Below are 25,727 nucleotides of genomic sequence, written 5' to 3'. Positions count from 1 at the left end.
TTATGTGATGCGGCTAGGACTGGTCACAACATAGCACTTTATTATGGCAGGAGGGGCCAGGCAGGGCAAGCAATACAACACGTGAGGGAAGGAGGTGGGCCAAGCAATACAATGCAAGAGGAGGCATTGCAAACAGACAGCTACAGAGGGGGCAGGAATGAGCAGCTATAAGCCCTCTATAAATAAACAACGCAATGTCTTGCATGCAACAGCATATGCACGGTCTCAGACAAAACCTGAAAAGTAGCCTCAAATGCAAGTAGCGGAAGAATACAAGTCATCCACTCAAGAGAAGGGTAAAGAAGGTGTGCTCAGGGAGGAGGGTCAAACAAGAAGAGTGAGGAAAGCTAATGAATAAGATGCAAGCAAATGAGATTGCCAGAAAAGCCAACCAATGGCAAGCAGTGGGCTGGCCCAAAATCATTTACAAGTTTTGATCTTGTCCACAATAGGTTTTTGAAAACAGACAACTAAAAACAGTCTGTAGGCAAGCCCTAAAAAGAAGAAACTTGTTGCTCAACTTATGGGGAAGAGGCTTTATCAGAATCCTCACTTGTTATAACACGGACAAGCACGTGCACGTTTGTGGTATGAAATTACCTACTAAGAGAGGAAGGATGTGGCATGAAAAGCAAAAATGGAATGTAACAGAAATGCTCCTGGACACTGAAAAGAAGACGTTGACTTAACACTGCATTGAATAGAACTGGCAATCAAACAGAGGTAGCATACGAATGGGCAGAGTCACCATTTAGAAAGTACCTATTACATGGATAAAATTGAGAGAATGTTTAACCTATAAAAATCATAACTATAAGACAGACCCCTCATCCCCCAGGATTTTGTGGTTTTGTGTGGCAACCTTTGCAGCACACTAAAAAAAGCTACATTTTCAGCCCAAAACTTAAATTTTGAAGCAATTTTGCAGCAGGCAAAAAATGTGCCTACTGCACAAATAATGCACAGCTTGTGCTCTCTCACTGCTGGAGACAGTGCTATGTCACAGTCTGCAACCTCACAGAGCCTCCAGCAACACAGCACCACAAACTGGAGGATGCCTGATTCCATGAAAAGTAGATTACAATCTAAAACCTGCTCTTTCTGGTATCAGACAACCTGCGTTCCTTGCAGTGTGCAGAGCAGTAGGGGCTGGGTGGCAGGAGCAGAGGTGAATGGCACATAAAATATGCACAATAAAAATAAATAAATAAATAAATAAAGGAAACCTGGAGGGGAGGTTAGGGGTGAATAGTAGACAGGGTGCAGAGGAGGGAGGACGAAGTAGAGAAGTGTGGAGTAGGGTTCAGACGCAACGTCCAAGGACCTGCAGCGTCCGCAGGGGGCACACTGAAACATGTGAGGTTGGGTAACTACACAGGAAAGTGCTCTGTCCATGTAAAAGGCAGGCAACAGATGAAGTTCACACCTCTTCTACCTACTAGCATGTTGCTCACCCTCCTTTTAACTTTTACTGGCTCAGTGGCAGAGCAGAGCCAGCGAAAAGAGGGTCAAACCCCTGCACCCCCTTTTTGTAACTTACATTTTGCTGGTACTTTATTTAAAAAAAACATATTTCAATTTTTAAAAAATTTTTTTTTTACACAAATGTGGAGTTTACAATTGCTTTGCAAATCGCAATTTGGGGGGGGGGGAGTGGGGGGTTACAGGTAAGAGGAGGTCAAGCTTCATTTCAAGCAGAGGTGTACCTTTTAGAGGGGGGCCCAGCTTAGCAATCATTTTCTACACCACAAAGTGGATGGTAGGTATGTCAAGGCCTCCCTGCATGTGAAAACCAACATACGACTACGTACAGTCACTATGCAGAAGATGAACAGTGTTTAGATCCTTTTATTCATTCCGTAGGAATGGTACTGAAGCAAGCTGTTTGATTTTTTTTTCTCTATAAAGAACGAGCTGAACCATTTATTTTACCGAACTTCTCATATCAGGGCCTACACACCAAGTTCACAAAGGTGCTACAGTACGATGCACACTAGTCAGACACAGTGGTACATTGATTATGAAGCATAAGAGCATTGTCTGTAATAAGTTGTGCTCCCTAGTTTGCTAGTAATGAAAACCTACAAACAAGCACCAGGCATCACAATAGAGAATGGTGCAATCACCTTTATGAATGCAGATTTCAATTTACAGAGAGGCTGCACCCTTCTTTAACTGGGGCCTTTTCCAATCAGAAGCTTGTGTGCCATGGGCTGAAACAGGCCACCTCAAAACTATCTGTTCAACAAAGGCTGAGTGGGTCAGTAAGAAACTGCTGCATTACACTTCATATCTAACTAGAAAAGCATGTACTACATCAAGAGATTCTTTGAACAGATTCCATTTAAAACACATATGGCAAAACATGCCAACACGAATTAGCAGGCAGTGGGGGTAACCTCACCTTATGGGGAAGAGCTGCATCGCCCGCAGTTCAGAGAACGACTGCCGGGACTTGCCAAACAGAAGCGCTACAGTGCCACCCAGTGGCCAAAAGCAATACTGCACACAAGTCAGCCCTAAAATGAAAAGCAGTGGACGTCTTCTGGGTGCCGTCGATGCCGGACCAGATTCGGGGGCGTTCCCGAGAATTGGCTTTTGGCTGACGTAGCGTGACGTCGCCAAAAGCCAAAAATTCTCGGGAACGCCCCCGAATCTGGTCCGGGATTGACGGACAGAGCCGTCTTCCAATGGCTAGCCTCCATTTATGGAGCTAGCCAATGGAAGACGGGGGCGGATTCCCAGCCCCATACTATACTCATTAGGTTTTCGCCTAGCGAAACGATGCTTTCGCATCGTTTTCGCCAGGCAAAACCTAAAAAGGGGCAAGAAAAAGAGATTACAATGGAGAGTGGGGATTTTGTTGATCCACAAGGAGAGGAGATGGTCGATCCTCTCCTAATACAGCATTCCCTTTTACCCCAGTGCACTCCGGTGGAGCACGTGGCAAAGTACGTAAGGTACTGGATTCGGAGAGAAATCCCAAAGGATGTAAGAACCAGACTGAGGTCTAACTCCTATACTCCTGAGTTGGATCAGAAGATGTTGGCATTCATAAACAAGACGACAAGGATCCTATAAGGGGTCTTGACAAAGGGTTAAAAGGTTGTCAAGACAGACTTTTGGATGTGCAGGGGCCTTTGACTAAAATATTTGATATGTGCGAGGAGGCACATACTAATAACACAGGCATTGATGTGGCAGAGATGTGGCAGTGGATTCAGAGGGCAATTTGCCTTCAAGGTAATTCAAATCCTGTGCTTTGTATTGAAAGAAGAAAAAGTATTTTAAGGATTTTTACAGTTGGAGACCGGATCCGGAAGCAACAGGATTAGATGCCTTTCTTCATGATTGGAGGTTAGGGTGGAACTATAGGCCTTCCTCTGTTCTCAGTGATCCAACGGGTATTGACGAGAGTCAGAAAGGAGAAGGCGGAGGTAGTATTGATAACACAGTATTGGACACCGGTGTAGTTCCCAGATGTGATGAGTCTTTTGTGGGAGGATCCAACTTTGCTGCTAAATTTAAGAGACATAATTCTGGATGTGCAGGGGAAGGTTCACAAGTTGGTGGAGTCAGGGCAGTTACGGCTGATAGCATGGTTGATTTCAGGAGAGTATGGCAATTGCATGTCCTATCAAAGGAAGCTGAGGATCTTATTGCTAAGTCATGGTCAAAGGGGATCACAGCGGTCTATAGGTCAGCATGGGGAAGATGGTCTGTTTGGTGTTCTGAGAGGGATTTGGATCCCGTATCAGCTACTGTGGTAAAAGTTGTGAATTTTTTATCTGGTCTGTACAGAAGTGGTTTAGCTTCCAGTAGAGTTAATATAAGCAGATCAGCTATTTCAACTGGGCATGTGTTAGTGGATGGTTTGCCAGTGGGGCAACATACCTTGGTCAAGAGTGGTAAAAGTGTAAGAGTGGGTTTGCTTTCTTGTGCTAAGTATGCTGTGCTTTGGGATGTTATGGTAGTTCTGAAGGAAGTGGACAGTTGTGGAGCAAATTCTACTTTCGATCTTAAGTTATTGTCTTGGAAGTTGGAAATGGTTCTCTGTTTAATTTAGTTTAGGAGGGTTTAGGATATTAGGGCATTAGAAGTTGATTCTAGGTTTTATCAGCCGGAAGGTGTGTGTTTTCAGTTGAGGAAAAAGACCAGGACTATGTTGAGGACAATTTTGTTATCCTCTTTTGGAGGGGCATGATAGTTTGTGTGTTGTGCGTTGTTTGAGAGAGTATGAGAGAAGGGCTGTTCCTTCAAGAAAGGATTCTTGTTCTCAACTTTTAATTTCATATAAGAAATCTTTAAGGCCTTTTCTTCACCTACTTTGGCAAGGTGGGTTAAAGAGGTTATGTCCAAGGCAGGTATGGATGTGACTGTTTTTGGGGCACATTCTGTTAGGGGAGCTACGGCTAGCAAGGCTTTTATGAGGGGTTTTACCTTGAGTGGGATTATGAAAGCAGCTGATTGGTTATTGGCCTCTGGGCCTTGCCATAAAATGCAGATTTTCCACCATTTTAATGGGTAGAAAATCATGATTTTATTAAAGGCACGGAGGCTAATATTATCCCTCCTCTGTTCCCTCCCAAGTTATTAATTATTTCTTTGTTACGCAGGATAAAGAGGATTTGGAAGTATGTAGTCTGGATCAGAATTGGAGGCGTTCCAAAGGTTTGGGATTCAGAAGATGGACAATTATTGTTTCTGGACTTAGTTGTTTTTCGCAGCACCTATAGAGGAAAAGGGCTGTGTGTTCTGACAATATATGCATGTTCAGCATTCTAGATCATGGTGTGTTCTAAGTTCTAATGTTTGTTGCTGCTGTGTTTGGGAAGCAATAAAGGTGATATGCATAATTTTAGCCTCCATGCCTTTAATAAAATCATGATTTTCTACCCATCAAAACAGTGGAAAATCAGCATTTTACACTGAGTGTTAATTGATAGTGTTAGAGTAAGACTTGACGTAGTTTTTCAAGTAAGTGACTTTGATTTCCAGTTAGAGTGCAGTAGTATTAGTTCCCATGCAACACCAGTGATGAAGACCAGATACTGCCTAGTAACCAATTTTCTTTCAGACGTTTCAACGAAAGTTATCACACATTGTCTGTAAATTGTACTATGTAATGGGTTTAGCATTTATGCAACTATAATATTTGAGATTCACACTCACTCCCCATGTGCTATCCGATTTCAAGCTCTGTCCATGAGGAATAAAGTTAATATCCCCACCTGTGGTCAACACTGAGTTGTCATTACAGTTCCAGTCACCATATTACTTACCTAATTACAGACCTAGATGTAAAGCATTGGAGTGTTGTGCACTAGTGGGTAGATTAACAACACTGATTAGGGAGCAGTGGCTAATTGCTGATAAGTAGATGGGGTGGGCTTTTCTTCATAAAGAATCTTGAGAGTGGTGGACTAGATGTTGCATGCAGACAAGGTATATTTGAAGAGGTGTTTTCAATTGATTTTGAAGCCTAGTGCAAAAACTGTTTGGTCTGTCTGGATGGTGATGCTGACTTTGTCAGTTTGTTTCATGCTTGAGGATATCTAGTTTGTGCGTCTTTCGTTGGCAACGAGATCTTAATTATCGTCTACCATATTATTGGCCATGCTGCATGTAATTGATTTGATAGTAGGTGGTGGGGGATGGCATGGCGAGTCGTTGGCTTTTTTAACAGGGGAAGAGATCCGGAGCTGTCTTTAGGCAAATCTCGGCCCCATACTTGAAAACTGCCTGCTTCTTACGGTGTGTCTTCTCTGATAATCATTACTGTGTGTGTGTCTTCTCTGATAATCATTACTGTGCACAGAATTGTCTACTGTATTGCACCCAGAACGTCACCCGGAAACTCTTGTAATGGAATCATGCTCTTGCTATCACAACTGGTTCTCCTTGTGGCAAATGTTTGTCACCTACTAAACCCACTTCCCACAGTTTGATTGCTAATTGCGGAGGGTGAGCTACTCGGTGCATGATTTTTCTCTGTAGCCTCCATTGCTCATTTTGTGCATTGTGCGTCTTTATAGCTTTGTACTGAACCTTCCAAACTGTCACCTACTGAGGGAGTCTTCATTCTATAGCTTGTTTAACCCCCCTGGAGAACTCTACCCCAGGAGAATGTGGCAAATGCATACCTCACTTTTCTGTCTCCCTCTTTGAACAGTGCAGACTCGTTCAGCGTTCCTCTTCTCCAGGGTAGCTGGTTCTGGTCACATCACCAATCTCCCAGTATGTTCTCAGATTAATAGACCTCTTTGACCTTCTATACTTTCCAGTGCTAGGACCAGTCATCAGCTTTTTCCTGAGGTCTTGGCAGTCAGTCCATTCTGCACCTTTACATTTCCCAGTAGAGCCCAGGGCCACAAATGCTGTACTCCATCAGGTTCCCATCTAAGATTCTAGTGAAATTCCTAAGCAGAGCAGGGAAAGGAGTCCCTGATGTCCTAGTTGGCATTCACCGCTGTTCCAACTAGGAAACCATGTCTAAGGTGCAAAAAAGGGGGTTCAGTTTCCTTTAGTAGCACTACAAGACCGTTAGCAACTACTTTTAACCCATCACAGACTTTTTTAATCTACCATGACACGAAATACAGATTCATATTGCATCACCTTTTATTGGGCAGTGGCACTTCTGGCCCATCTATGCCGGACAGGATCTGTGAACCAATTTTGCAGACAGTAATTACCCCTGAGATCGAAACCAGCAAAGCCCAACTTCTAGAGTAACTTTGTAGGTCCAGCAATGAGGGCAAGCCAGGTAGTGATTCGAAGTAGCAGTAAAAATCCTATCTGGACTACTCTTGGGAACAGAATTTGATCTAATCCTTTGATCCCCATGGTATTCTAGCTTACAGTAGGGGACAAGTGGAGGGGTTGCACTCTATAGAAGTGTCAACACAGACAATGCCCCTCCTGTGATGTGTTTAACGTGGTTTGCCACCACTTGGTAGGATTGTTTTGTTCACTCAGTTTTGCTAGATATCTTGTTTTGACTTACTTTTCTTAGTTTGGAATGTAGGGTGAGCATGAAAGAGAGGCCTGGAAAGACCACATTGATTGTGCCCCAAAGGGAATTGACTGAACGCTAAGCTTGCCTCTGGTACTATACAATGTACTATGAAAGTAAGTCCTAAATCACCTAAAGTCGTAGCTTTCTATATTCAAGACCTTCATAATCCATCCAAACGGCTTAGCATCCTGGAGAAACTCAAAATGGCTAACACACACAAAGTTTCTTACAGGAAACAGTGTGTGTGTCCCTATGTGTTTGTCCGTCCGTGTGTGTGCGTCCTTCTGTGTGTTTGTGTGTCTTTGTCAGATTACGATCAAAGACTCTTTCCTATACAATACCGTGCAAATGCTCCATCTACAAACTGTAGTGGCAGTACTCCTTGCCCTGTGGGGTTCTTTATCAAGAGAGAGTATAAAACTGACAAACATGGTAGATGGTGGTCTTCAATGTCCTCTGAGAGGATACCACTGTCAGCTTGTTGTCCGTTTATGCCATTAAACACAGGACAGGAGGATTTGCAGAAGAATACCCTCAGAATCCATACAAACCTTGCCACAGCCCCCCTTGGTAATCGGAGGAGATAACCTAGTTCTGAATGCAGCCCTAGATAGATCCAAACAACCTGTTCAGCTATGGGGTGAATCTAGTTAAATGATTTGGGTTTGATTGATGCCTGGCACATCCGACACATCTCACAGTAGACTGTTTTGTTGAACACCATACAAATACAAGGATTGATCTAGTTTTACTAGCTAAAAGATAAGAACAGATCTTGAACAAGGTTGACCAACTCCCTCCGATACTCTTGGACCACTGCCTTGGTGACTGAATGATTCATTACTAGGCGACATTATAGTTCATGTTGAAGTTAGAAAGAAACTTATAGAATACCTAGCCTTTACTGACACCGGATAGATGTAGAAGTGAGTCGTCTGGGATGTCAACCAGGTGAGTTTTGGGTAAACCCTTATCCGAGAGGCAGCAAGATGTAAATAAGTGTGAGCTAAGCCAGTCAAAGCTAACTACAAAATTGACAGAGGCGGAACATCACGCAAATAAACCCCTTTTGTGGAGAGTTTGAGGAAAGTAAGAACTATACAGGGCCTACTCTGTACCCTAGAACTAGACCGCTGCGGCCCGTGCAGGTAAGAGCCGTGGGGCCTGTTGGGGGGCGGTCTTGGTGAGATTTAGACGGACGATTGACGAGGTAAATTCCTTGTTTGTCAAAATCCCAACCCTCCCTGGGCCCTGCCGCTTTTACCTGAATTGTCCGCGGCTGGAACTAGATGGAGCAAACTACATACTCAGCAGACTAGGGCCTTGCTTTCTTTAATGGTGAACAAGCCCGACACACTACCGCCACATAACGTGCAAACCTGTTAAGTGCGCTGATGCAGTGGGAGATCAAAGCGGAAATGGGCACAATATGGCCTTGACCGAGGGCAATCTCCGCCCATTCTTTACATTATATCAATCCCATAGACTGAAGGACATACTTCCCAAGCAGCGTTTGCAGCTTACTTAGATTCAGTCTTACTACCTAAACTTAAATTGGAGTGCTCCACTAAGCTACGTGAGCACATCACTGTTTTAATCCCCCCAATTACGTAGGTTTCATATTACAGGGCACAGCAAGCGATAACACCAAAAAAGACTTGCACCTTATAGACTTTACCAGAAAAAAGTGGAAGGAGACAGTCCTCCATACACTCGATGCTGAGAAAACATTCTATAATATAGATTGAGGAATGCCGTGCGATATCCTTAAGCTATACTGCCTGGGTACTGTACTCCTGGCTCTGTTGTGAAATTTTTATTGTTTCACTGAGCAAGGATCAAAGTTGGTGGGCAGACCTCAGAGTACCTACTCATAAGCAGGGCACGTGCCAGGCCAGGGGTATCTTTATCCCCTCTGCTTTCACACTCCCTTCTCTTCTTGCAGCATCCTGCAGAATATTGGAGAACACCTCAGATTAATGGTATTTCCTTTTGTTAAGACCCATCTAAATTGTCCATTTTTGTAGAATCTAGCCTTCTTACCCCCATTAAGCCTGTGCAACTACGTCAGACCACTGGGCAAAGTATTTATGGGTAAGAGTGAACATCATAGATCACCCCCTCTAGTCTGCCCAATAGCTAGAGCTACTTTAGGGGTATGGAACTCAATTGCCCATATGTTGGGCCTTACCATATTACTTTTGCCGCTGTTAGTTCTAGTGGGCAAGCCCTAATATGTATAAATGTATTCTGAAAACTGATTCTCTAACATCTTTGTTAGTACTGGAAAAGCCTCCTAGCTCTCAGGGCAGGTTCCATGGTCAGTAGACCTTAAGTTTAAGTAAGTAAAAGGCTTTTCATTACTTTTGGGCAGGAAACTGTCCAGTCTAGTTACCTCTGTTATGTTTCCGTGGATACATAGCTCCCTATGCTTCTGGGACTTTCCATGCATCCTAAGCCACAGGGAAAGAAGTATTAAGTAGCAGCAGTCTGGAATGTCCCTTCTGGACTTAATTTGGCTGTCATTGGGGGTCAGTAAGAGGCCAGGTTTTCCGGAACTCATAGCCTCTCCTCTTCAGAGAAAGTAGACGAAACAGAAGTCCGCATTTCTCAGTCCTTTATCAGTAGGCAGGAATTCTTCAAAGCAGCCTGTCTTATTTCTTCTCTGATCAAAGTTGCTTTCCAAGAGCGATTGAGGTAGTTGTCCTAAAAGGAATCCAACCGTTCTTTATTTTTTTTTGTTTAGAAAATAATCCAGTCTTTGTTCAATTAGGCATTTTATGGAAATAAAAAACCCACAATCGCTTTTTTTTGTTTTTTCCCCTGTTTTCTGGAATAGCATAATCTGAACTTTGTTTCGGATAACCCCTGCCACTGCAGTCCCCTCCCTACTCATTCCATTTCCAATCTATCCTCCCAAACCATCTAGAATGATAGATCCCACCCCATTTGGGAAAATGTGCTGCCCCCATTTTCGAGCACCGTGGACTTCCTGTGACAGAGCGATTTGTGCACACGGCACATCTGACTTTGAAAAATTTCAAATGTGCAGAGCAGATGATCACGGTCCCAAAATTTTAGGGAAAGCCATATTTAGTTGGGTCCCAAACTGCAAAGTCCTCAAATAATAAAAAAAAAAATATATATATAAATACAGGAGAACTGTGGCACAAAGGGGACTTCCTTGCAGTCCCCATATCAATGAACCCTCTTAGAGCAGCCACCGAGATATTTGACTACGTTTCCATCTCACAGCTAGCTTTATTCAGTTGGTTGCCGATTGTGTTTGTGCAGTTCCTTTGCAGACTTTTCCCGCCTTAAGTTGAAGGGACCTGTAACAAACATTGGCGGCAGTCACCAGCTCATTTTCATTTTTAAATTTGGATGGAATGAAAATTAAACTTGTGTGGCCAGGAATGTCATGGAAGAATGCCCTGGGGACGCTGCTTTTACATAACGTGGCTAACGCACATTTTTGGGGGAACTTATTTTAGATCCTGAAGCACAATAATGCTATGCTAAAGTGCATGCCATTTGTGAATTTGAAAGGCCTTGCTCATTTTTTATTTTATCTGTTCTAATTAGTGTAATTCTTTAGGTTGATTTCTTGTCTTGGCAAGTTGAATATATTTTGCGTTTTATTTTCGCAAACCTTTATTTTAGTATATTAGTGAACATTTCTCTCCATGTTCTTGGATGAGCGTAATATTTCGTAGCATATGTGATTCTACGTGTGCCAGTCAAATAGATGACAAATGTACAATTTCATTGTAAAACTCCATTTATTATTTGTTTGAATAGCAATGGACTGTTATATTCGGATTTTGGTTCTTGTATAGTATTTAGGTAGAAGAAATTCTTCCACTGTTTCTTGGTACCAAACAGTTATTCAGTTCACCATTCAGTTACTCCAGAGATATGCATGTAGTAGTGAGTAAGCAATAGATAGTGGAATCTCACATGTCATAACTGCCCAGTTACAATTAAAGGTGTACCATCAGTAAAACTTTTTTTGGGGCGAGGGGTGTATGGGGGAGAAGCACACATGGCCAAATCCCATTAGTTTTGTGGTTCATGTTGTTGCATGGTAGCACCCACATTGGGTTCTTACGATTTTCTGCATTGGCAGATTATTCTTCCATTTTGACACTGGGCCAATCAAGCACATTTGTAGAATCTAGTGTCTGTATAGTTAGTCTGCCATTTTTGATTTCTGGATCTAGCTCAATTTAGGTAATGCAAAAGATGATATATAAATGCTAAATTCCACATTTGAAGGCAGCAACCTCCCATTTAAGTAACAATTGTTTCCCTTGTGCTTGTCCTGAAACTGCCTCTACTATGTGGGTTTATTATTGTTACTTAAATGACAGGTATGTTTATTGTGACCAGCATTTTTCCAAAGCCTCCCGCATTCCAATTTCCACTCCCACTTAGTCAGTGGGTGTGGAGTCTGTTGTAAATTAGCAGCAAGAAAGAATTCCCTCATGGCCTAAATACTTTTTTATCTTGTGACATAGTTCCTCTACTTTTCAAAGCGTCCTTCAAAGCATAGCACAAAACACTTTCTTTATTTGTATTCTCAGTGATTTATTGATTTTTTTGTATTGTATCAAAATTTTTTGCTACTTTTTTATATATTTTTCTTTTTAAATTCATTACTCTTTTGATTTTCATATAAACATTAAAATACACAACATAAAGTACATATTTTTCTCAAATTGTATATACATATCAAAGAAAACACCCTTCATGCCACACACCTCTATACGCTCACATACTACTCATACATACACTTGCACACAATTCACTTTCCATCAAGAACAATCTCTTTTTTTCTGTGACTGAGGTGACACAGATTGTAATGTGAATTTCCAAGCCAGGTCCACGTGCGTTTCGGTGGACTTGTACCACCTTCCTCAGGACCGACAGAGAAAAGTTTGATTCCTTATTGTGTGGACACAGGGTATCTGGAATTACAGAGATAACTTAATGTATCTATGCCATTTATGTACATTTGAGGGACAAACAGTTACATTTAACCGAATTCGACCTCACATAATTTCTCAATTGCACTGGAGTATATGTACACCAACATGTCGACACTCAAAGGGAGATATAAATCTCTAAGATTAGAAGCAAAGTCATATCATATTTGTTATGTGATCGTTGGATAGTGATCACCTAAGTCTGTTAAACCTCTTTATACAGGAATCAGTTTTTATGTCTGCTGGCAGTATGGCAGAAAACATCCATACAACATATCTACATCAAGAAAAGTGTAGTGTAGGATTAAGAAGTAGATAAGAATAAAGAGGGCGAGAAGAAAGCAAGAGAAGAAGAAAAAAGTTGTCTCTCTTCAAACAAAGTATATCTTACTTCAACCATTATTTCATAAGCGCATTCTTACCCTCTAAAAAATTATAGTGATGTGCCAACGAATTGTCAATGGTTGCACAGCCCCTTTGTTCACTTTTTTGTCTTAAGGTGATAACAGACATGAATCGGCCCTCAGATTTTAGCCATGATAATACTACTTTAGGGCCAAGTAACCAAGGGGTTTCCTTACCTATTAGCAAGATGGATATCTCTGGTTTAGGACATTCATCAACCCAATATATATTCAAGATTTCTGCAGAAAAATGAATGTGATAAGGCTCAGTATTATGTCTTATTTCAACTAGTAAAGTCCCATATGAGATTAGAATCCAAACTAACCTTATTTTGGTTGGGAAACTTGGCTTTTTATTAATTTCTTCAGATTGTTTGCAATGGAATGATCTTTATCCTTTCTATATTTTATACTCGTTTGGAGATGTTTTTCAATAAACCTAAAAAAGGAAAATAAATTGACCCTTATTTTGTTTCTTTGACTTCACTAAAACATAACATAGCTCTACAACATTTAACCCATACCGGTCCCGATTATGCGCTGATGGCTCTAAATAGTAAGAGGCTATAGTTCCAACTATTCCTATTAGTAGTTATCATTCTGTTGTCCGAATTGACTGCCATTAAATTTATTAATACGTCACAAAAGGCTGCATCATCCTTCCTAAATAACATGAGTCTTCGCTGTTATCTATTTCTACAAACCATGTTCCAAACATTTTTAACAGTTAGCGCGACCTTGCTGGAAATAGCGCTAGGTTTAGAAACGGTCTAAATGAGCTGCCATTAAATTTATAAATTCATAGTAGGAATCTACATCCTGCTCCCTAAGTAACACGAATCTACGCTGTTGCCTATCTCTACAAACCCGGTTCCAAACATTTTTAATGGTTAGCGCGACCTTGCTGGTAATAGCGCTAGGGATAGAAAAGTTCCAAATAAACTACCATTACATTTATAAATTCGTAGTGTGAAGCTACATTCCGCTCCCTAAGTAACATGTGTCTTCGATGTTACCTATCTCTACCAACCATGTTACAAACAATTTTAAAGGTTTGCAAGACCTGTACGTAAGCTTCTTTATTTTGTTTGCATCGCCTTCCCATCATTTTGTAAACCGTGACATACCAGTACACAACTCGGACACACAAATGTGGTCCATCTGTTTAACCACTGTAATGGCGTATCACAAGTCATCTAAATATTTAATCCACCTGTCCCGAGTGAAGGAGGACTATGTCCTGTTATCCTAATCACCAAAAATGCAGCAATTGGTGTTTTATATTCGGGAACATAGTCGGAAAGACACCCACCCTCGGCCCATAGGATTAACTTCTCAGTTTGGGTTACCTCACCTTGCTCTTTAACTAGATGGGGCTAGTTCCAAAACTTGTGTTCCTAGGGATCCTTTGTCTGCATTTCAATAGTTCAAACTCCACCCTGGTCTTTAAATTATTAGTTTTCATGTTCTCCAAAGGCCTGGCACTTCCCTCGAAGAAACCTACAGCATCATTTTCCAATCTTTTCTCCTCCCTCAGGCTTTGCAATCTCTTCTAGAGGTGTCTTCTCTTCAGTCCTTTATCCTTGTGATTTACAGTCTTTCATGGGCCTTGCTCTTCATTTTCTGCTCTGCATTACAGTGTGACTATGCCCATGGCATGAGACTGCAATGGGCTTCCTACTGCTTTTGGGTAACACTACTTGTCTCTGTAATCCAACTAGGGCCCCCGTTCTTGAATTCCACTCTAACTCAATAGGGGATATACAAGGGCCAGAATTAAAAATGCCATCAAGTATCTTTCTGTGATTTTACGGGGATCATGTAAACTGGGAATAACCTGCTGGACCGTGAATTATTGGGTCTGTTTACACTGTTCTCAGATTCTGGAGATAGTAACCCTGCATTTTGCCACCCCAAAGTAGGTGATAAATATCTGGTGGTGGACAAGTACAGGTCGGGGACTTTGTCTTGGGATAAGGATAAAGTGGCCCCTTCAAGGGAAGCATTTTCTTGTCCTCTACCCAGCAAGTTGCTCTCTTAACCTCAATCCCTCTACCCCCATTGTGCTAGTGTGATTTTTACGAGGTGCATGCTTCAGAGTCCCAGACAGTAAATCAGGGTCTGCTATTTCTGACCTGGTCATTTCAACTCTTGGAAAAAAAATAGATCACCTGTAGTTGGCTGCTGCAATATCCCCATGGGGATAGCGTTTCAGGCAACTAATAATGAGGCCTAGATGTTTGGCTCATTCCTACCCACCTACTTTCAGTTCTGATGTTTCTCTAAACCATGGATGGTCTTATCAGACCCCCACTTTTTTCATTTATCATTCTTTCAACACCAAACACTGGGAACATATTTTTTAGCCTCTAGAATTCTAAAGCCAGTAAAATGTTTAGATTCTCCTTTCAACTCAACCTGATACCGGATTGCTCGATCAAGACCCAGTAACCCCTGCAAGTGTATCGAACTGCTCATGAAGATTTGAAAAAGGGGCTTCTATTTGTATAATTTGTTCATTTGTACTGCATAGACAGATACTCAATGTAAGAAATTACAACTGGAGAAACCCATGGAGACTATTCTATAGATTTGATAATAATCTTAGTTCACAAATCTTCTAACATTATTTCGAGCTTCTCTCTGTAGGTTATGGCTAAATCACAGACCTTCTGTTTAATTGGCACCATGTTGTATTTAGGGCTCGCTGAGCCAATGCGCTTGCGCATTGCTCTGTCGAATTATGTAGGGGCTCCAGGAAATGCGGATTATGGCCAGTCCATGTGCGCCGGGCGCGTGTTCACTATTTGCTCCCCCCCCCATCAGACTTGAAAGGAAGCCGCTCGCACACCACCATTTGTCTGAGCCTCGGCATCAAACTTCAAAGGAAGTCCCCCCCCCCCCCATCAGACTTCAAAGGAATGTGCTCCTGAACTGCTGGCCTCTCTCTCTCGAGCCTTTATTTACTTGTTATACAGTGCTTGTTATCACATTGATTCTGCTTCTTAACGCTTGGTATGAATCGTATTAGAATGCCTCCCGTTAGCCGTTGGCCTTGCATTGAGGCTCGGAGGGTACGTGGTCGATAGGACATGCTGGGTTTTGAATCGGTCACCTAAAGGCTGCGCGCAGTGTTGATGCATTAACTCACCATGCTACCACCCTGACTCGCATCCTTGAAAGTCTAGTATATTTTTCTAATTTCACACGTTTCATTCCTTATTTTTCTCGCTGGATGTCATCACTTTTTGTTTAACTGTTGTAACAACCTGTTGAACCATGGAGACAAATCTACCAACAGAAGTACAGCCTTTCCATCAAACTGCACCAAGCATTTGGGAAAACCTTTGTCTGATTTCGCTTACACTTAAAACTACATTCAGATTGAATTTTCGCAGTCTTCTGTAACACAATTGACTTTTTCCCCCTCCGTTAACCTTGCACAGTCTTCTAAAACAACTGTTTTTTTTAACCGTGATTACAAACGTTTTTAAAATATTTTTTGTGTAGTAATTAGTTTATTGATATAAACCTAAGAATTGAGCAATAACAGAAAATACAGTAACATGCAAGTCCCGCTTACTTCCATATTGAGTTACCAATGTGAATTGTGATGCATGCACCTATAACAAAAAATATTTATATACAGTATTTAAGAAAAGATGGAGAAAGGGGTGAGAGAATAAGCTATAGAAGGAAAAAAGTAAGGAGAGTAATGTATGTATGTAGGATAGTATGAGAGAGAAAAGACTCCACTTCAAAACAGGGAAGATAAACCGGTTTGGCTGAGTACAAGTTTAATAATACAGGTGGGTGGAGAAAGATGGCGCAATAATAGTGATGCGGAAGACTTCAAAATCTATGTGAATTAATGCAAATTATGGGGGCGGGGAATCCTGTGAAAAAGGGGGATCCTATACCAAGAAAAATATCTCCTCTCTCCATTAGGTTGAAATGACCCTTTCATAAAACGCAGACTTGCACATCTCTGTGAGCCATTCCTCATGTAACTGCAATTTTGCAGAATACCAATGCCGTAAAATACAGATTTTGGCAACAGTAAGGGCAGTGACAAGCCAGCGACGAGCATGGTGGGTCAGCTTGGGAATGTCAGATACTCCATGAAGGAGAATTCGAGGTTGTGAAAGTGGTGTGGGTAAATTCATAGATTCCCAGAATGTAGACCCAAATCTTATCAATCTCTCAAAACTCTTAAGTTCCCAAAATGGTAGAAGCTACCACATGTCTAACATAACTCAATTACCTTTTCTCGCTCTTTAACCCTTGCTCTTAATGACATGGATCATTCCCAACTCTGAAGCCAGATGATGTTTAATTTTTCCTAAAATCATTCATGTTTGTACTACCTTGACCTCAAATTCATGCACACATTTTTCCAATTGTTTAATGCCCATGGCATTGTTTATAGTAGTATTCGGCATCATCTCTGTACCCTCCCAAATTCTTTCTGGCACTTGTTTTTATTTTTATTTTTCATCATGACTTGCTCCCATAAATGTTTGTCACAAGTAATAGTTTCAAATTCACTTCACAATGCCAGACCCGTAGGGCTGGAGCCTACTCCTCGATAGACTCCTAGTCCCTTTGTGAACCGGAGTACAATTTGAACCTTTTCACTGTAATTGGATTTCTTCCCAGATCTCATTTTCAGTTTCCTTAGAAGCCCATTCAATGTCATCAATGTTTCCAGCATTCTCAAAAGGCGGTAGATTTTTACACTCCTTCAAACCAACCCTAGAAAGTGCTCTAATGAAGACGGTTTCCTTTGAAGAGCGCATTAAACCCCCTTGTGAAGAAATCATGCAAGAAATACAGGATACCAGAGTTCCCACTCCATTTGAGGTCTCCCCACAACTTGTGGGAAGAATGGTGCATTCGTTATAATTGTCAAATTAAATAGCAGGAAACTTGGAGAAGAGCTACACAAATGAATTTGATTACCAAACTTTCCTAATGCAATATGTCAGGCAGTACCTCGTGAAAATAGTCCCATAAGGCGAGTTCATTTTTCACCATACTTCTTCCTTTACACACCAGTTTCACACTTACACTACTGTGCCTCTGGAGCCAATATGTACCAGGCTGATGATCCCTAATAAGGAGGAAACTGGTCCTTGGTTGCTTGTGTGTTAGGTTCATGGAGGACCTTGCCTGTCAGTTCTTGCTGAATTTGCATATGGCTCGGTTCAAACTGAGGTGGTATGGTGTGCAAAATAGAGATGGGCTGGGATGCTGCCCAGAGTAATTACCAGTGGCTGATATTAATTTAAGCTTTCCATTCATCACTTTTTTGTGTTCTTGTGGAAGAGGCAGATGTTTTGACATGGTTATTTGGCTGCAAAGTTTTATGTTTTTAAATAAACACATTAATTTGGTTAATAACTTTGCCATTTTCTTTTCAGATTTCAGCTAAAGCAGCTGTCCTTTTTGTTACTCTTCAGTACAATGTTACCATCCCTATCACAGGCAAGTACTCTGATTTTGCTTTTACACAAAATGTTAGACTGAAGTTGCAAAAAAAATGTTGCCTTTATTTTCTTATCTTGCATCCCAACATATTTTATTACATGTAATGGCTGGAAGCATAGCTGGCAAGGTTTCAGACTGTGTGCTATTTTCAGTGAAATTATGAGTGGCATTTTAATGACTGAGTGACGCGTTCTTGTGAGCAAAATCAAGCAATGAAGACGAGGGAAACATGTAAATATCAGAAATTAAACCTACTACGAGAAACTCTTAAGAAGATCTTAAAACTGCTGAATGCACCAGAAATTTAAGGACACTGATCCAGTGCCCTTGATGTCTGATGGTACTGTTAAGCTGGACGGTATGGCCTGGTGCTGGAGAGATCGTTATTTCATCTGACGTGTGGCGCCGATCGCGGCGCTATAACCAGGCGAAGTGCATGCAGCACTAGTCGACTCGCACAGGCGCGCCCTACCCATCGACTCAGTTGCACTATACTAAAGTGCGTTAACGCATCATTGTTCAAACTGAGCAGAGAGAGACTGCATGACTGCAAAGTTATCAAACTAAAAGGACACAGCAGGCTGCTCAGGATGAACCCAATTTTATAGCATCCATTACAATTAGCAAGTGCATCTAGATACGGTGTTCTGAGGGCACACTTCTTTCAGAGGCTGAAGGCCAGCGAGCGAGTTCACGCCATGACTGTTAGCGGGCTATTTGGTGGCCTCATTGGGTTGCAGCGTGGTAACTGTGGCTCAGCCCTGTGCACACTGCACAGTTTTAGCCAGGTCCTTTAGTGGCGGTGTACCGGCTGTGGACGAGCGGTGCTGCCAATGCCATATTCATTGCCAGGCACCGGACCAGTGTGTGCTGCCAGCAGCACTGAGCCAGGTGGTCTGTGGTGGAAATTGCCAGGATTGGATGCTGATACAATGGAGGGGCAAGCTGCATTGCATTTCTCACTCTTGATTTCGCAGGCCCAGGAGGTTATCTGTCCCGAGGCCTAGCATTGTGTGGCCGCCATCTTATGCTTACTGCTGCACGGCCCAGTTGCTTTGCCCCGGAGCTCCCCTCCCCCTCACTGTCGGGGCAGCAGCATCGGCTCCAGTCCAGGCACCCCGAGGCAGGGGTCGGTGAGCGGCTCAGCCAATCTCCGCAATTGGTGCAATGAAATTGGCCCGCAGCCCTATTTGCCACCGTCTGGGCCTTCTCCCGTCTCACCTCCTATGCAGTGGAGGGACTCACTCCACGAGCTGCAGCTGTATCATCAGACCCCCTCTGGCTCTCAGTTCTGGAGCGAGACAATCGCAACCGGAAGCTTCAATGGTCTTGCTGCTTTGCTGCCAATGGTACTGCGGGGAAGGCTACTTCTGGCCCTCCCCATTCGTGATGCTTCAGATCTACCCCTGAGCTGCATTTTTCATTAGAAACCCAAACTTTAGAAGAAATTCTGCAGCGGCCCGCCTATTGACTCAGAAACGACTCTAAAGCTCGGACTGTTACATTGTAGCACAGTGCAGGCTGAACTCTAGCAGCTGAGCCAGACCCCCAAGCCTGCCAGGAGCACCACCAGCCACTGTAGCTGTAGCTGGTGTATTAAAGCAGCCCTGGTGATTGACAGATGGTTCATGTGCCTTTTGTGTAAAAAACAAAACAAAAAAAAAAAAGCCACATGGGGTGGTAAAAGCTTTGTAGTTAATGCAGCTAGAGCCTGGAATCCGCTTCCTCTGTATCTAAGAGGTATGTCGAACCTTTTGGCTTTTGGAAAAGCCTTTAAAACGTGGCTGTTTGCGGACTAGCTTGACACGAGTTTTCATTCCTCAGGAAGTTTCACATAGCGCCAGGACGCCTACGGGTAACAGTGCGCTCAATAAATGCTATAACATAACATAACATAACATAAGGTGGGATATTGCATTTCAGTACAGTGATGCGGACTACCACACTGAAATGCGTTGGTCTAATGCCTGATGCGTGGCACTTGACAGGGCTGGAAGACTGAAAGATCATGTTACAGTTAGCCAAACCACGGAACTATGCCTGTGCACGTAATCTAGTATAGGGTTTCTGTCAACACTGAGCAACCCTAAGACCTTCTTCTTGGAGAAGCCATCACTTGTTCTCCAGTGTCATAAAATGTTTTTTGATTGAAAACTAAACCTAAAATAAATAAGATTGAAGCAAACTGTTTTTTAAATAAGTCTACGCTAGAATGCTGCATAAACGTGAGGGCTCATTACGTGTTGCGCAGAATTCTGTATGGATATTGTGCACCTGGTAAACACAGGTGCTCCTGGCAACAGTCTTTACCAGGTGGGCAGTGCTGCGCCCTTCTGAGATTCGGGCCTAGTGGAGGGAGAGGGAGGTGACCAGTTGAAACTTCATATTTCCATGAGCTGATTTGCCCCACATTTTACTTGGCAGAAGTCATGCAAACAAGTAATCACGAGGTCTCATTATTCTGAAACAGAGGTTGGGAATAGTTGTAATAATAGCTAAAGATTTCAAACAACATAGCTTTCTGGAGTTCCAGACCATACTGGGTGGGTATCAGAGGTGGTACACAGATTAGGATGGTCAGTGATCATTTTTAAGACCGTCATCTCATGTCCGAAAACACCCACGGAGTGAAACTAATGACTGAAAATTCTGTATCAGGAATGGTTTATAAAGATATTTCCTCCTTGCTGTACTTGGACTGAAAAGTGGTTACATTCTCTCTGACAAACATATTATACTGCTATGCATCCCTCTTGTTGTATTAAGCAATTGAAACTACTTCCTTTGTGTTTGGGGCTGTGGTTTGGATGTAACTCGTTTAAAACCAGTCAAGAGGCCAAGGGTTCCTCATTACAAGTCAACGCAGCCCATGGTCCATTTTATAAAGTAGAATCGTTTCTCAAGTACTCTCCTGTGCCCATAGCTTAACTATATTCTGGTTAGAAGAGAAAAATACAAGCAGCATGAAGGGAGCATATGGCCTGTGCTCTACATAGATCTCTTGCACATCACTAAGGCTACAGTTCTAGGTATATCTTTGAGCTGCCTGAATTTCTTTACTTTTGGATTTACCTGCCCTAATTTGAGGCGGGTCTACAACAAGTCATGTTTCAATATAAAAAAAGTAATGCAGGGCAAACGTGATGTGCTGTATAGTCATTCAAGGGAACGAGGATATCGTTTTCTATCAAAGCCATGGTCATTTTGTAAATAAAGCCACACTACTTCACAGTGGAATAAGGGGTTATTAACCTGTTGCTTCATGTGAATAAAGAAAATCTTGCTTTTCTAAGGGAACGTTTAGATTCCCTTAAGGATACAGAGCCGGGACCATGCTTAATCTCTCTGTGCTTGCAACTTGCCAGCCATATTAAACATTAGTAGGTAAAAAGTTAGAACTAGTAAAAGTGATCGAAACAGCCAATGACAAGTACCCATTCCAGGTAAAGCCTCTAAAGGCTTTTATTTTAGCCTCATTAATTGTCACATTTCACAGTGTACTTGTCTTTTTGTTTCATTTGGTTTGTCACTTGGCCCCTTCCTTGTCCTGATGTCTTCTTTGGTCATGGGTCTGTTTGTGATAAAATGTGGCTCCTCGTGTGTTTGTCACTCAGTGACTGAGCTGATTGCATAATGTTCCTGGTGGGACTCTGACTCTCATATCAGACCATCCATCTTTGGTGCTTTTCTAGGTGGTGATAAATATTCCAGTGTATGTACTGGGCTGCCTTTGGGGATCTCCAGCTGCATCTGCCTTAACTGCAAATGTAACACTGGTGACTGGATCTAAAAGAACACTGGGTTCGAGAGGCATAAGGAGTAAATGAAAGCATGCTGGTCACTGCCGTCATCTCGCTAGTCCCTGGAGGGAAGAAGGATCATGTGGGGAGGAAATAGCCTGACAGACAAATGGACAGCAGGGAGAGACTGGGTTTAAGGAAGAAGCTTTTCACCACCGGGGTGACGGGCAGACAGACTGAGAAAGGTGCCAGGTGGATAAACTGTGCCCACTGATGCAATGTTCAGCGTTGGGCAGATGTCCCGCTGAGGAAGGCGCAGCGTACAGAGGTTGTGTTGAGAATAAAGTGTATCACATTTAAGCTCAGGAAGTTGCAAAGAAATTGTAAAGGCTGTGGATGCTCTGTGTACTATGAAGTTCCTTTTTGGTTTGGAAAAAGTGTTTTGTCACACTCTAATCAATGGTCTGGAAGGAGTGGTTACTGGCTTGAAGGAGTGTACTAAGCTGCAGGCTTTAAATGGATACTGAAGTAACCTTACATTATATTAAGTATTCATAACTCCACTCTGCCGCAGAATGCAGCACCGGTGCTAAGCTGGAGTGAAGCAAGCTTTATAGAACAGTTGGGGAGAGGATACCACATGTCACGTGAAACGTGTGTTCCTTTGCACCTGCAATGCAGCAAGAAATGTAATGTGGCTGACAACTGAAAACAAGCATTTATTTATTTATTTATTTATGACATTTAATTAATCGCGAACAAATGCCCGTGGGCGTCTCGGCGCTAAGATATCTGCGAATAATTCTCCTACTGCAAGAGTATGATCTGATGTTACTGATCTAACAGCCAAGTCTTTAGCTGTTTGCGGAAGGACCAGAGTGAGGGGCTGGTTTTTATTGACTGGGGTAAGGTGTTCCATAGTTTCGGAGCCGAGACCCGGAACCTCCGATCACCCCAGGAAACAGTTTTAGTGCGGGGAACCACTAGATCATTTAGAGTGGAGGAACAAAGAGATCTAGATGGACGGTAGGGAATCAGTTGTTCTTTGAGAAAGGAGGGTCCTTGATTATGCAGAGACTTGTATACAATGCAGAGAGTTTTAAACTTAATCCTGCTTCTGATGGGAAGCCAATGTAAGTTTCTGATGGTGTCAGTCGCGGACTTGTGTTTGGGAATTCTTGCCAAAAGTCTAGCTGCTGAGTTTTGGACGGTTTGAATTTTTTTGATGACCCTTACCTGGGCATTTGCAAAAAGAGCGTTACAGTAGTCCAGAGTGGACAACACTAGAGAGGTCACCAAGGTTTTCCCGGCGGTTTCAGGGAGGAAGGGGATGATTTTCTTTATTAGGCGTAGTTGATGGAAGGCTGAGGATGCGATTTAGTTGGCATGCGAGAAAGTTTAGATGGTCGTCAAAGACCACGCCCAAGTTCCTCACCTTGATTGCGGGTTTAGGCAGGGTTCCGAAGGCCATGGGCCACCATACGGAAGACCAACCTGGGGTGAGTTGTCCGAATATGATGACTTCCGTCTTATCGAAATTAAGTTTTAAACAGTTGGAAGCCATCCAGTCCCCAATTGCCAACATACCATCTTTAAAGCTCTCTGCCAGCCTATCGCTGTTGTTTTTGATGGCCAGGACCAACTGCGTGTCATCCGCATAGGAAGTAAGGCTCATCCCGTGTGCTCGAATGATGTTAGCTAGGTCCGACACGTAGATATTAAAGAGTGTCGGACTTAGGGATGAGCCTTGTGGAACCCCGCATGGCAGAGACAGGTTGGACGATTGGAACGAACCCAGTGTAACAGCCTGAGTTCTTTCAGACAGAAAAGATGCCAGAAGTTCTTTAGCTGTATGTTGAATGCCCATGTTTTAGACACGGTCGACCAAAATCGAGTGATCGACCGTGTCGAAAGCAGCAGATAAATCTAGCAGTATTAATGCAGCTGTTCCGCCATGATCTCGGATGGATCTAATATCATCTGCAGCTTTGATCAGCGCGGTCTTGGTACCGTGAAACCGACGGAACCCAAATTGAGTATTATCGAGTAGATGGTGTTCCTCTATGAAAGCAGATAGTTGTAAATTCATTGCTTTTTCGGCGACTTTGGCCAGGAATGGGAGGCTTGCTATTGGCCGGTAGTTTTTCAGTTCATCCTTATCGAGATGTGGCTTCTTTAATAAAGGTTTAAGGAGAGTTTTTTTGAGGGCGTCTGGATAGATTCCTGATCTAAACATGGTATTGCAGATTTGAGTGATGGCAGGTATAAGAACGTCAATGATTGGTGGTAGAATTTTAAAAGGACATGGGTCAAGTGCAGAGCCTGTTTTAATCGTGGTGATGATTTCCGCAGTTTGAGCGTTGGTAATGTCTTTGAAATGAGTAAACTTGGGTGCAGAGTGAGTCAAAGTGTGTGTACTGGAGGGGGTATTGGTATTATTTGAGAAAGCCGAGAAGATGTCATTAACCTTCGTAAAAAAGAAGGTAGCCAGGGCATCACAGAGAAATTGAGGGGGGTGGGTTCAGATCAGGGGAGTAACCTGCTAGCTGCTTGGTGGTATCATAAAGTTCTTTAGAGGAGTTTTGCAGCGTGAATCTTTCTGGATTCACTATGCTGTGCATATTCCGCGGTCTTGTGGTTGGGTCCGGATTCGTAGTCTTTTCTTTGTTTTTTTTTGTTTGTTTTTTTCGTCGCCCAGGTGGGCGTCGGCGTCACCCCTTCCTGGGTGTATTTCCGGTGACATCGGCATGCTTCCTGCGGAAGCTCCCACCCTTGGGCGCCATCTTCAGATTCTTTTTTCCGCGGTCGGGTCTGGATCGTTCCCGGTGGGCTCCAGACATTTTTGGAGAAAGTACTAGGAAAAGATTGAAATTCGAGAAGATATCGAGAGAATAAGACTACGAAAGACTTCGCCGAACACTGCCCGGCGAAAAGGAGAAATCATCGATGACTTCGACGATCGTCGACGTTCGCGCGGCCAGGGAGGCCTAAACACTCGATGATGGACAACACGCCGTTCAAGTTCTGCCCTAACTGCCACCACAAGTTAGCGCAGAAAGACCAACACCCGGTTTGCATCCTTTGTTTACCGGTAGAACACAGAAGCGAGGACTGCAATGCCTGCTCCGTCTTCTCCCCGAAGACCCTTCGTGTGAGGAAGAGCCAGAAAGTAGCGCACGCCACCCTCCAAGGAAAAGCCCCGACGCCATCGCTGTACGAGCTGGGGATGTCCTCGTAGGAAGAGGACAACGCTGCCGCCGAAGACAACAGCTACACGGTCGTTGAGACCGATTACACGAAGACATCTGATAAGGTAGGAGACTCGTCATTCCCCAAGAGCACGAGAGACTCAGAGTCTCGAAAAAACGAGGGCAAGACCCCGAAAGCGCCGACGCAGAGACACCTGGCGTCCGCGGCTACCCACAGGCCCAGCGGATCCTCTGAGAAGGAGTCCGCGGCTACCCACAGGCCCAGCGGATCCTTCTGAGAAGGAGTCCCTGGCGCCGAGAGCTGTTGAGCAGCAGAAGTCGTCGAAGATCGTCCCCGAGAAGGACTGATCGACGTCTAGGGAGAAAGACCCTAAAGCCTCGACGCCGTTCAGGGACCCGAAACCCAGTTCGACGTCCAAGTCCTCGACGCCGAAACTCTCGCAGTCGAGCCAGGCGCCGAAGAGAGTGGCCGAACAATCCGGGGCGGACAACGCGGCCGAGATGGAAAATAAAAAAACGGCGACTAGAAGCCGAAATGGAGAACATCTTGCAGCGGAAAAAGGATTTCGACGCCAAGATGAGAGCCTTCACGATTCCCCACAAGACCAAGCCACCCATGCAGGAAATGGTCGAGGAGGAAGAGGAACAGGTCGAGGAACATGAGCCTGGCACCGAAATGGTCGACGACCAGGAAGAGGACGAAAATCCCTACGAGGCTTACAGCTATGAGGAGGAAGAGGACAGCAGGTTGGACGCAGAGTCTGCCACCTCTGACAGGAGGATTACTTGGATGTCGACACCGAAAGCCCAGAAGAGGCGGTCGACACATACCCCTCGAGGCCATCGCCGCCAGACGACATCGGAGCTTACAACTCGGT

General features: G+C 43.3%; 1 protein-coding gene across 1 annotated transcript in view; it reads left to right on the top strand.

Annotated features, from left to right (window-relative positions):
- The window catches only part of TRAM1 (translocation associated membrane protein 1), a 188,198-nt gene that overhangs the window by 17,740 nt on the left and 144,731 nt on the right, over positions 1-25,727 (top strand). The window contains exon 2 of the mRNA XM_086965860.1: positions 17,834-17,897. Within this exon, the coding sequence (XP_086821986.1) occupies positions 17,834-17,897 (64 nt within the window). The remainder of the gene's footprint in view (positions 1-17,833; positions 17,898-25,727) is intronic.

This window comes from Lissotriton vulgaris, chromosome 4_1, assembly GCF_964263255.1.
Source record: "Lissotriton vulgaris chromosome 4_1, aLisVul1.2, whole genome shotgun sequence".
Taxonomy (NCBI): Eukaryota; Metazoa; Chordata; class Amphibia; order Caudata; family Salamandridae; genus Lissotriton; species Lissotriton vulgaris.
Note: the sequence above shows the minus strand (reverse complement) of the source record. Positions and strands in the feature narration are given on the sequence as shown.